Genomic DNA, 12,684 nt, shown 5'->3' on the forward strand with positions numbered 1-12,684 from the left:
TATTTTTCAGGGGCAGAGAATCATGCTGTGGAGTGCGTTATACCTGATGATCAGTGGTTATCCCACTTTGGTAATATTTATAGCCAGCCTATATCTGATCAAACACAGGATCGCCCTACTCAACTTAACATTGAGTTAATTGAAGTGTTTGACCCTGAGGATGTTGAAAAAGCTATAAACGATGCATCCAAGAACAAGGCGCCGGGCCCTGATGGAGTCCCTGCGGATTTATATAAGGCAGCACCCAAATTCTGGGCCAAGATTTTGACAAATGTGTTTAACTCCGCTAGGGATGGCACGTTCCCACAATCTTGGGCAAGATCTATCATTATACCGATCTTTAAAAAAGGCCTAAAGAGTGACCCTGCCTGCTATAGACCTATTTCCCTCATTGACTCTGCTGTTAAGATCTTGGGCAGAGTCATCTTGGGGAGGATAACATCTTGGTTAGAAGGCAGGGAAATCTTATCAGATGCCCAATACGGATTTAGGCCCAAAAGAAGCACACTGGATCAATGCCTTAATTTGCATCTGATCATCAGTAAATATACTATAGTGAAAAAAGGGGCCCTGTATATGGCATTCATGGACCTCTCCTCAGCCTTTGAACTGGTAAATAGGTCTAGGCTGTGGGGAGTCCTTCTGGAAATGGGCATAGAAAGATCACTGGTGGGCTTTTTAGCCGATCTCCACCAAGGATTAGAGGCCTCGGTTAGAGTAACTCAAGATGGTAGATGCACTGAACCCTTCAACTCACAGAGAGGCGTGAGGCAAGGTTGTATCCTTGCCCCTCTCCTCTTTACCCTGTATATAAACGCACTTGAGCCGGCGCTTTCCACCTTGGGGTCCGACGTTCCGCGTGCAGGAGAGACTAACATCCCGGTCCTCCTGTACGCGGACGATGCAGTCCTCTTGGCACGAACAGGTGTGGCCCTTAATAAGCTATTGGCTTCCTTTAGGGACTTTATGACCTCGCTAGATTTAAAAATAAATACACAAAAATCGCAAGTTATGATCATGGGACTCAAGGGCAGGAAAAAGAAACCCATACCCTTCATCTGCACAGGAAAGGAAGTGCATAGGGTCCCTTCCTTTACTTATCTGGGCGTGTTATTCGATGATAAAGGCAAATGGATGCCCAACATAAGTCCAAATCAAATGCAGTCACCAGATCTGCCGGAGCCCTCTTGAATTTTGCTAAAAAATGGGGTCACGTCCAATGAATGCTATTCTTAAGGTTTACAATGCTAAATGTTTGGCAATTGCCATCTATGGAGCCTCAATATGGGGATATACAAACCCAGTCTTCATCCAGAGGGCGGAAAATAGGTTCTTTAGAGCATTACTCTCCGTACCCCAGTCTACTCCTACCTTTACTATCCATTCAGAGTTGGGTACTGGATATGTCTCAGACATCATAAAATCTGCCCCTGTCATTTCTTGGCTAAAAACTTGGCTAAATGAGGAAATTTCATTAAATCACAAAATCCTCAAAGACTGCCTGAGTATGGATGGAGCCTTAAAGATTCCATGGTTGATGTATGTAAAAACAATGTTAACCCAGGTGGGACGCATCGATCTCTTTAACTCCCCTGATGGCATTCTAAAGGAGGATGTCAAGACGATAAAGACATCACTGATAAACTTCTTTACAGCAGAGCGGGAAGAAACAGAGCTAAAAAAAACAATGGTTAGAAGAAATGTTGCCCTTAAGACTGTCCCAGGCCCAGAACCCTACCTGGTATTTGTTAACACCTTGGCTGCTAGGCGTTTCCTCCCCCCCCCCCCCCCCCCCCCCCCTGTGCTGGAAATTGCTATTCCCCTTCTTTTATGACGGGCTCAGCTCGTCATCAGCACAGCTCAACTGTGCATCATGACGAGCTGAGCTCGTCATGAGCATCGAAAGGGTTAATAAACCATTTCATCGTTTTCTTTTAATTAGATTTCGTTTAAAGCTGATACACTTCTTGTTGGGCACCTATTATAGATGGGATTCACCTGATAATACTAAGCCATGTGACTGTGATCAGTTTTCATCCCAGGACACTTTACATTTTATTATGTTCTGTGATCACTACGCTCAAATCAGGAGGAAATATCTTGTTCCAATCCTTCGAGAGGCTGGCTTTTTACAGGTTAGGCCAGCGCTCTTATTTCTGCAACTTTTGCACAATGCTAGAGTCATTTTTCATGTTGCAAATTTTTTAGTAGCAGGAGTCCGTATTAACAAAATGCGTAGTAAAGGAAACAAAGGATTGATCATAAACCAAATATTTTAATGTATTATTAATAGATATTCAGATGTTTTAAATTTTTTATATGAAATGTCTTCTTCAATGTACTGTATAACTTGTGTATATACTATTTAAAAAAAAAATTCTTTTTATGTAATCCGATGATTTGATGTATGATACATTATGTAGATATACTATGCAGATATGTTTATTATTGTCTTTTTTTTATTTGTGTATTTCTTGAACTGTACCCTGTGTCTTTTTATGATTCCCAAAAATCGAATAAAAGTGATTGACTGACTGACTGGCATATCAGTCGAAAACCATCAGTAACAGTAACAAAAAGTGGGGAGGACCATAACAAAAAGGGTCACTTTCCTACAAACACTTTCACATGTTATCTGGAGTACATGTATAGGAGCTCATCCACACTCCCCTTTACAAGCCATACTGAACAGGATTCTACAGACCACCACACTAATCGGAAGTTACCCCAATTACTTAGATCATACTCACCTAAATCAATGGCCATGTTTTCTACACAGCAGAGGTGTGGTTATGGAGGCTTCTGGATATCACAATTTTCTCTTCTTTGAGTAACTCTCATCCTGTATAGTTTCTAAGGCTCTGGAGGCCTAAGCCAATTGTATGGCTCCCATTAGAAACTGTGAGGTGGGCAGCATTTAAGCACCTAGTGATTCATTGTCAGAAATATCATGACCAGTTCTTACTGAGCAGTGCTCTTTAGTAGGAAGTAGGGGTGAAAGATGGGACTACAGCAACTATTGTACATGGTGAGGAAGTTTCTAGGCCAGGCCTGTCTTTTACTGATTACTACTTCATATAGGGTGATTACAGTCAGGTGCTGAAAACTCAGAGTTCAGTGTGCCCATTTGTGGGAGCTCCTGCTTGGCGACAGACCCAGTGCTACCTGCTGTGAAAAGCATCACTTTACCCGAGGGCTTAATTCGAAGAGCAACCTGAGAAGGAGACTTGAGAGTATTGCCGCCACACGATTTTCAAGTCTGAATTAGTAGGTCTGCTTCCAATGTCTGAAAAATGTGGATGAAAGTGGGATGCAAACCAACCCTCTATGTAAACCAGTCCCAAGTTCTTCTTGATCAAGGAAGCAAATACTCCACAGAGTACTGGAACAGTTGCTATAACCAGGCCTGGAGTCTGCCTGACAACCAGTCTCGCAGAGGTGAGAGGATATCACCTGAAGTCACCACTTTCTGCTGAAGGAAGTCAGGATACTGACTGAAGAAACCTAGAGGCACATAAACTTGCTCAGAAAGGCAGGCAGTTTCCTGGTACTACAGGAGATGAAGCTGTCCCAGACTGTCCCCACATCTTGCTCTTGACATGAAAACACCAAGAGGCAGCTGACAAACTCAAGAGAGTGATCCAGGAGTGACCCGTGCTGAGATGGGGTCCCATTTACTGGAGTTGCCATTGCAGATGCCAAAAAGTGCCCGAAGTGGGAAGCCCCAAGCGAGGTCCGACTGCCACAACAAACAAGTAGGTTAAGAGCAGAGCTCCTACTAAACAAAGCACAGTATTCATCCTTGAAGCATGAGTTGAATTAGACTATTTTTGCTCTTTCCTACACAAGAGGAGAATAAGAGCTAGCTGAACATCTAAAGAAGCAAGGGTAGAATTTCCAAGCTTTCAAACTGGAAGGAAGACCTCTTGATTCAATGTCTGAATTTTCACACCTTAGGGTTGTTGAATCAAAGAAGATATTTGCTTCTTGGACAAGTGCCTAAAGTATTTTATGTTAAGTATTTTGGTTCCATGAAATTAATTGCTTCATCTGTAAGGCCTTTCTAAGGGTGAATGGAAAATGTTGTGAAAGGAACATGTCTAGATTTTTAATTAACAAATTCAGCTGAAGTGTCAGAAGGAGGATAATTTTTAGAAGTCGATAAAGAATAATGCATGTCTGTCTAGGTGAAATTACTAGTCTGGAGTTCGGATCATAGGTCAGATGTTCCATAAGAGGTGTAATTTGTAAGACACTGACGTCACAATCTTGGAAACATGTTTTAGTAACAATAGATAAGAATCTAGGGTGAATTCTGGAGCATGGGTGGCCAGAAATGAATGCGTTCACAGGAGCACTGACAGAGAAACCCAGTTTGGTATTCTGACAAGAGGCACATTTGTAAAAAATGTCAGACTCCTGCTCGCTCATGCTTTTTGAAGAATGAATACATTTAATGTTAGATTCTCGAAAGGACTGATTTTATGGGTCAGTGTTATTAATGGAAGAGAGCATTGGGCAGTGCATATTGTCAGCCGCATAATATTACCACTTCATGCATTAATTGACAAACATGGATGACCAAAACACAAAAGAATAGCTCAGTATAGAAGCTACAGGGGAGACCCGGAAGATTACATTTCTTTTTCTGACAGAAAAGAACATGTTAATTGTTCCTTGAGTAATGGGTGTTGACTTGGCTGGCTTGGAGAGCAAACGAGAAAGGTACATATTCAAGAGAAGCTTTGAAAAGGAAGAGGTTAGTAGAGGCTGAAAACTTAGGCAATTGACTGCTCAGGTAGGATTTGGAGCATGCAAGATACCCAGAATGTTCACATGATAAAAACGTGAATCATTTTGTGTATTAAAAAAACATATTTTTTCATCCATGATGGGTCCTCTCAGTGGGTAGCACTGATGAATGTGGCTCATTAGGTCCTCAGCTTTAAATGGGAGTATTATCCTACCACTCTTCCATTCCACCTGACCCTGAGGGACATCTTGATTGGTGGCTTAGAAGGTAAAGATATTACAGGAAGTTTACACTTAAACACAGAAGTGTACTAGATTGGATATGAAAGATTTTGAAAACAGGTGTTCAGCATCCCCAAGGCTTAAAAAGATGAAAAGCCACCTGTAGTTCACCTCGGGATAACAATGTCATACAGAAAACAATCACGTAAAAAAGTTGGAGCTGCTTTTTTTTTTTTACTATAATGGTTTAAGATGATGACTATATACATTTGAACGCAGTATGCAGCAGTAAACATATAGCAAAGATAACAGATAATTACCTCGAATTGCTTGAAAGTTTGACGTCAGCACAAAGAGTTTGATGAGTTTCAGGCTCACAAATGTGTAATCGTGTTCCCAAATGACAGCTGGGATCAGCAGCAGCTTCCCATAACTAGACAACAGAAGTGCTTTCAGAAGAAGGATGAAATCCAATTTTGTTTTCAAAGTCTCACATGTCATAAGAAATAGGGCAGCAAAGATGCCCGAAAAATAGGCTGATAGTTCTGAAAATGAAAAAAGAACCAACAAAGCATTACATACCCCAGTTTTGTCTTTTTACTTTTTTTGACACGAATGGATAGTTTTTGTATCTATACATTTTTTCCAATACTTATACCCATATGGGCCTTTGATGTGAGGGAAACTTCAAAGAGTGGGTCTGAAGTGCACCAGTATCCTGTTCAACCCAGCCCTCACTCCAGACTATCACTAGGGGTTATCAGTCCTTTGTGTGGGGTCAGACCACTACCCTTGGAAGTGTAAGCCCCTTTGTCCCATCTGCCCAGGAAGACCCATTAGAGTGCAAAAGGATGCAAAATCTCGGGGTGGGAGGAGCTTGCGGAGTTTTACTCCTCGGAATTCTATGAAGTAACCTAAAAACTCCATGCAGCAGAAATCCAATCACCATACAAGTTTGTGTGAAGTAAATCAGTGATCCCCCACTTCAGAGGTCCGGGGTGGGTTCCTTCTATTCTCCCTGGGGCACTGCACTCTTTTGGGAGTGTCATTATAATGCGTCTATTCGTCCACATTAGCACTAGCAGTAGCACATTTAGGGAAGACGCAGCGTTTTACCTTCTACGCCATGCTGCAAGCATAAACCTGGTTTAAGTTGGCTTGGCAAGGAGGCCCGTCAGTTACCCCAGGAGACAAGCCCAGCACGTTTCTATCAGTAACAACCCTCACATGTTTACAAAAAATGTACAGTCAGTAACCCACTGATTCTTATGGTCCGAAAATACAGACCCACCACTTTGATGACAGCCCAGACGTTAGTATCTAACACCAATATCACCCACATGAGCTGAAGAACTGGGGGTGGTACGTGCGGGGTGTCAACTGTCAAAGAAGACAAACTGGTGCCAAAAATAACTATATTTCCCAAAGCACTCCGTGAAAGCTGCTTTGAAACTGAAAGTTGAAATTTGAGCCTATGCTTGATGCCTTCACATAAGCGCTGCGTGCCTGAATCACAACATATGAAAGACATGGAATGGGTCATTCATCAATAAAATTGGCAGCAGTTTTTTCTAGCTTTGCAGTATATTTATTTGGCAAAACTGCTTTGTGTGGGTGTATCACAGAAGAAGATTTATTTTTATTAGGGATGAGCAGGTGCACTGGCAAACTCCGCTCCACTGACGATAAGCGGATTCTTTTTGCAGAACTACACACTCCCAAGCAGAGTACAGAGTGGCAAGACTCAGGGAACTCTGCCGGAGGAGCGGAGTTCATGCTCACCCTTAGCTAAATCCCACCTAGCCCTTCCTGTGTCTGTGGATGTCTAGAATGAATTCAGAAAAGGAACTTTCACCTAGCCCAGACGTGTATTAGAGACAGGCTGTTAGGCACACATGCCCCTCCATTGGATGTATTAGTCCACTAAGCCACCAGACCCGGCTTCTAGTACAGTGAGGTAGAGTACACTGGCATAGAGTAGAGTGGAGCAGAGTAGAGTAAAGAGGCATGGAGTGAAGTGAGGTGTAGAGTACTGTGTCATAGAGTGCAGTAGTGCACATCAGATCAGAGTGGTATAGAGTAGATTAGCGTAGAGTACAGTACTAATAGAGAGGATTGGCGTAGAGTGCAGTAGAGTGGAGCAGAGAAGAGCAGCGCAGAGTAGAGTGGCATAGAGTAGAGTGAAATGGTGTAGAGTAGAGTGGTGCAGAGTGGAGTGGTGCAGGGTAGAGTGGAGTGGCGTAGAGTGGAGTGATCCAGAGTAGAGTGGCATAGATTGCATTGAAATAGGGTGACGTAGAGTAGGGCAGGGCAAATAAAGTGCAGTGCCATAGAGCGCAGAGGTGTCACATAGAATGCAGTGGCGCAGAGTAGACTACAGTGGCATGGAGTGGAGTTGCGTACAGAGGAATGGCGCAAAGTGGAAAAGAGTTGCGTAGAATGCAGTGCTGTAGAGTGAAGTGGTGCAGAGCAGATTAAAGTGGACTGGCGAAGGGTGCAGTGGCACAGAGTGGAGTGATGCACAGTAGAGTGACATAGATTATAGTGCATACAGTGCATTGGCATAGAGTGCAGTAGAGTGGCATAGAGTAAAGTGGTGCAGAGTAGAGTTGCGTAGGGTTCAGTGGTGGAGAGTGCAGTGTTGCAAGGTAGTATGGTTTAGAGCAGAGGTCTTCAATCTATGGGGTGCGACCCCCAGGGGGGTCGTGGAGTCCTGGGAAGGGGGTCGCAGATTCTGTCAGTTTGCAGACTTTGAGGGCAGTCGTTTACAGGGTCTAATTATTCAATGAGGTATTTGATTGTTGAAACTAAATGTGATGTTAAAAACACTTTACTAGGGGGTGAGTACAAATATATTGTTTTATTCTCAGTTCATTTTTGTAAACATAATTTCAAGACTATTGTGAGCTAGTCAAAATGTGTAGGTGTGCTTGTTAAGTATGCTTGTAACTGTGGATATGCTGAACAAGTACGCATTCAGAAAGAACATTTTATGTAATAATGGCTAGCAATGTACAATGTAAACTTATTTCACTGAACATATGTTCTGGAAATAGGTGCCTTAATCTCATTTATGCACCACCTGCGTTGTCGTTTACTAGCAAAAGTGCAGGGGCAAGCATTCCTTTTGCAGATACATGTCTTACTGTACCCATTGTAATGCAAAAACCCGGGAAACATTCCTGCTTCGATAGTCATTTCTATCATTAGGGATTTCGTGGGATGTGTGTATACATGTACATTGGAAAGGGTGCGTTTTTTTGCCAAGAGGATTGCTTGGTGAGTTGCTAGCTTGCTGCTGTGATGTAGTGATCTGCTGGTCACGAGGGCAACTTGGTCTAACATCCTTCAGAGAGCAGGAAATAGGGAATATTATATATATATCTATATATATATATATATATATATACATATATATATATATATATATACATATATATATATATATATATATATATATATATATATTTGTATATACCACACACACATCCCCTCCTCCATCAGTAATTGTGCTTGGAATAATGAATGACCAGCTAATACGGCTTTATTGGTATGGCCTCTTTTTAGCGTTGATTGGCCCTACTTTGCCCCCTCAACACAACATAACTGTTTTTAGACGATTCCTTAAAAGTTAGGATGGATAAGCAGATATCACTTAGAAATGCGAGTAAGAGATTGTTGTTTGTATTTCCTTTTGATAGAATGTATATGCTGTGGAAGCCACATGCTTTATTGTTTGCGAGTTTCTACGAACATAAAGTTACTACAAAGTGGTAGTAATTCTGCTTGATTTTAATGTTGATGGCATTTCAGAGTTCAACATGCTGTCAGAAAATCAAGTAGTGAAACGTGTAATAACGATGGTGATCAAAGTGGCAACGTTTGTTATCGTGTGCTAACGATGCCCTGCTCAAAATTAACTTGTTGCATATAATTTGTCAGTTATTCCTTTTTCCTGAAGGAACTTAGTGGCGTCGGGCTGATTGAGGGTGCTCAGGGCAGAGGTCTAATTCACATCGAGGTATGAAAAACATTAAAGCCTCATTAACAAGTAAAAGGTCTTTTAAAGACCTGTGAAGTACTTGGGTGTGGCTTTATGTGTGACCGCCGGGCTCACATACAGGGGGGGGGGGAGGCTGTAGCTTTGAGTTCAATGGGCGTTGGGCGCCTGGAGCTGTGGGTCCTACCTGTAAAGCACATGAAAGGTCTTCTCCCACCCCCCTCCCACACGTCCCATAAATCATTGGTTCAAGTCCCAGAGCCCTCATACCTGGGCACAGAGATGCCCTCCCATGAGAGACGAAGAAGAAGGAAGAAGACGCAGAGAGATACTGACCCCCCCCCATGAGAGAGGCACAGAATAGGTGGGTGGATGAATGATGGGTGGATGGATGAAGGATGAATGTATGGATGGAAGGATGAAAGGGTGGACAGATGAAGGATGGATGGATGGAAGGATGAAAGGGTAGATGGATGAAGGATGGATGGATGGATGAAAGGGTGGATGGATGAAGGATGGATGAAAGGGTGGATGGATGAAAGGGTGGATGGATGAAAGGGTGGATGGATGAAGGATGTATGTATGGATGGAAGGATGAAAGTGTAGATGGATGGATGTATGATGGATAAAAGGTTGCATGGATGGATGGATGTGTGAAAAGGTGGGTGGATGAATGATGATTGGATGGATGAAAGGATGGATGAAGGATGGATGGATGAAAGGATGGATGGATGAAGGATGGATGGATGAAAGGGTGGATGGATGAAGGATATATCGATGGAAGGATGGAAGGGTAGATGAATGAAGGATGGATGTATGGATGGATAAAGGTTGCATGGATGAATGATGGATGGATGTGTGAAAAGGTGGGTGGATGAATGATGGGTGAATGTATGGATGAAAGGGTGGATGGATAAAGGATGGATGTATGGATGGAAGGATGAAAGGGTGGATGGATGAAGGATGGATGGATGGATCGATGTGTGAAAGTGTGGGTGGATGAATGAATGATGGATGAATGTGATGAGGTCTAACAGGCACATTTATGGTTGTCAATAGTTGTTGATGACGAGGAGTACCAGTTTCTAGAAACTTTTGTCGGAAGGGGGTCCTTACGCTTAAAAAAGTTTTCCAAGGGGGTCTCGGCATCAAAAAGTTTGAAGACCTCTGGCTTAGAGTGAAGAGGTGTAGAGTGTAGTGGTGCAGAGTACAGTGCAGTGGTGCAGGGTAGAGGGGAGTGGCATGGAGTGGAGTAATGCAGAGTACAGTGGCATAGATTGCATTGAAATAGAATGACATAGGGCAGGGCAAAGTGCAGTGGCATAGAGTGCAGTGGTGTGTAGTAGAGTGGCATGGAGTGCAGTAGGGTAGAGTAGAGCGGTGCAGAGTAGAGAGGTGTAGAGTACAATAGTGTAGTGTGCAGTTGACTTAGAGTGCAGTGGCATACTGTGTTTCAGAGTAGAGTATAACGGTATAGAGTGCAGTGGTGCAGAGTAGATTGGCACAGAGTTCAGTGGCGTAGAGGGCATTGGTTTTGAGTGAAGTGGTGTAAAGTGCGTAATCGTAGAATACAGTGGTTAGAGTAGAGTGGAATGGTGCGGAGTAGACTGGTGCAGAGAAGAATGGTGCAGTGTAGAGTGGCATGGCGCAGAGTGTCATGGCGCCCAGTGCAGTAGCATAGAGTAGATTGTTTTAAAGTAAAGTGGAGTGGTGCCTGGTAGAGTACAGTGGCATACTGCAGGGTGGGGTAAAGTGCAGTGGTGCAGAGTAGATTAGTGTGTATAAGAGTGGATTGGCAATGAGTGCACTGGCGTAGATTGGAGTGGTACAGAGTAGAGCACATTTGCGTAGAGTGCAGTGGCATAGAGTGCAGTGTTACAGGGGTGAGTGGCATAGAGTGGGGTGGCGGAGTGGAGTGGTATAAAATTCAGTGGCGAAGAGTCTAATGGTGCATAGTAGAGTGGGGTTGAGTGCCCTGGCATAGAGTGGAATGGTGTAGAGTACAGAGGTGTTGAGTAATGTGGAGTGGAGTGAAATGGTGCATAGTAGAGTACAGTGGAGTATGCATGGTGTGGTAGCGTACTGCCATTACAGACACCACATCTTCAATAGAAATTACCATTAAATTTGCACCTTTGCAAAGACATACAGTTTTACTTATAAAAGTATACCACACACAAACGATGTGTGGAAATGTCCTCACTTAGTATTGACTTGTTTTGATCGTATTCAAATATTTGTTTTCACCCAAATATGTGCTTCGGATATATTCTGAAATGTTGTAGTGTGCCATGCTAGAAAGAAAATTACACCGTACAACAGCCTTCTTCAAGCCAGCAGTAGCCAGCATAATTGTCACACAAATCCTCTCACTTTGAAGTCAGAGAAAGAAAAGCAAACACCAAGCTCCCTGGAAGACAGAGACAAGCATTTGACCCCTGTCTTTGAAAGCACAGCAAATGTGACAAGATAAGAAAAAGATTTAAAGGCCTGTTTGCAGGAATCCAGCACTGGTGGAAGAATACAGTAAATAGAGTTTGGGCAAGGGAAGGGACGAACTCAAGCTGGAAAGCCTAAAACAAATAAAGCCAGCAAATAGAAGTCAAGCAAATGTGAGTTACAAACAAGCTGGACAGCCTAGAACAAATGAAGCCGCAAATAGAAATCCAGCAAATGTGAGTTACAAACCACAAAGCTCATGGTAAGCAATCGGTGGAATTCATTCCAGGGAAGCTTTCCGAATGCCCCCAAGATGTCATTAGCAAACCAGCTATACTTCGACCTACTGAAAAAAAATGACTTCCCTTTTTAAACCTTAATAAACAAGACTAGCAAAATTATCTAGCTGTAAAGAGATAACTTAAAATGCTTACCGATACATGCTATTCCAAACATTCTGTAAAAATCCCATTCTTTAGCATATCGTATGATGTCTTCAGGGTCGGTGGTCTGCGTTGATCCCTGCAGATGCAACCATCGGACGTATGCTTCACAAAGCAAGCAAAATATGCAGAGCTTACCATGGATCTAGAAATGGAAACAGGAGAACTACCATAAATTGTGGAACGTTTTAGGGGAAGAATTTGATTTATGTTGAGAAAGAAGTGATTTAAATGGGGCAGTTCGTACCTTTGTGTTTAACATGCTGGTCGAAAAAAAAGCAGTATTTTGGAATTTTAGTATTGCATCAGGAAACAAACTAGCAAGAAAACGATACTTATGTATTTTTGGCTAACCACTATGAAACTACCGCATTGAACAAAAGCAAGCATGGATAGCCAAGCACAAACATGACATTCTTGACCGTAACACCGTTAAATGAGAATTGTAAAAGGAAATTCGAAAATTGATGCCTAGATATCAAGCATATCCTTAACCCCATATTATTATATCTTAAACAATTTCTAGGAATAATGACTACAATTTAGACTTAATCATATAAATATAAGGGCGAAATTAAGCAGACAAGTGAAAAAGTATCATGCACATTAGAAGGCAGAATTTTTTTTCTCGCCAGATGCAACAGAAAAAGTCATTATTCCGATATCTCTTATGAGTTACTAAATGCAGTGCCTTTTGTGCCCTTCATCCTTCAGTTGCTTACTCTATCAGTCATGGATGGCGAATATTGACCTGCTCCCACATGCCCTATTGGCAAACCCTTTTTAGGTCTCCCCTGGAAATCGCATCCGAAGGATGCGTCCAGGGCG

The 12,684-nt window shown here is 42.5% G+C and overlaps 1 protein-coding gene across 1 annotated transcript in view; it reads right to left on the reverse strand.

Moving 5' to 3' along the window:
- The window catches only part of ARV1 (ARV1 fatty acid homeostasis modulator), a 162,518-nt gene that overhangs the window by 69,164 nt on the left and 80,670 nt on the right, over window positions 1-12,684 (reverse strand). Inside the window, exons 3-4 of the mRNA XM_086927139.1 lie at window positions 11,848-12,001; window positions 5,295-5,519 (exon numbers count right to left, since the gene is read on the reverse strand). Coding sequence (XP_086783265.1) covers window positions 5,295-5,519; window positions 11,848-12,001 — 379 coding nt within the window. The remainder of the gene's footprint in view (window positions 1-5,294; window positions 5,520-11,847; window positions 12,002-12,684) is intronic.

The sequence above is a fragment of the Lissotriton vulgaris genome, chromosome 6, assembly GCF_964263255.1.
Source record: "Lissotriton vulgaris chromosome 6, aLisVul1.2, whole genome shotgun sequence".
Classification (NCBI taxonomy): domain Eukaryota; kingdom Metazoa; phylum Chordata; class Amphibia; order Caudata; family Salamandridae; genus Lissotriton; species Lissotriton vulgaris.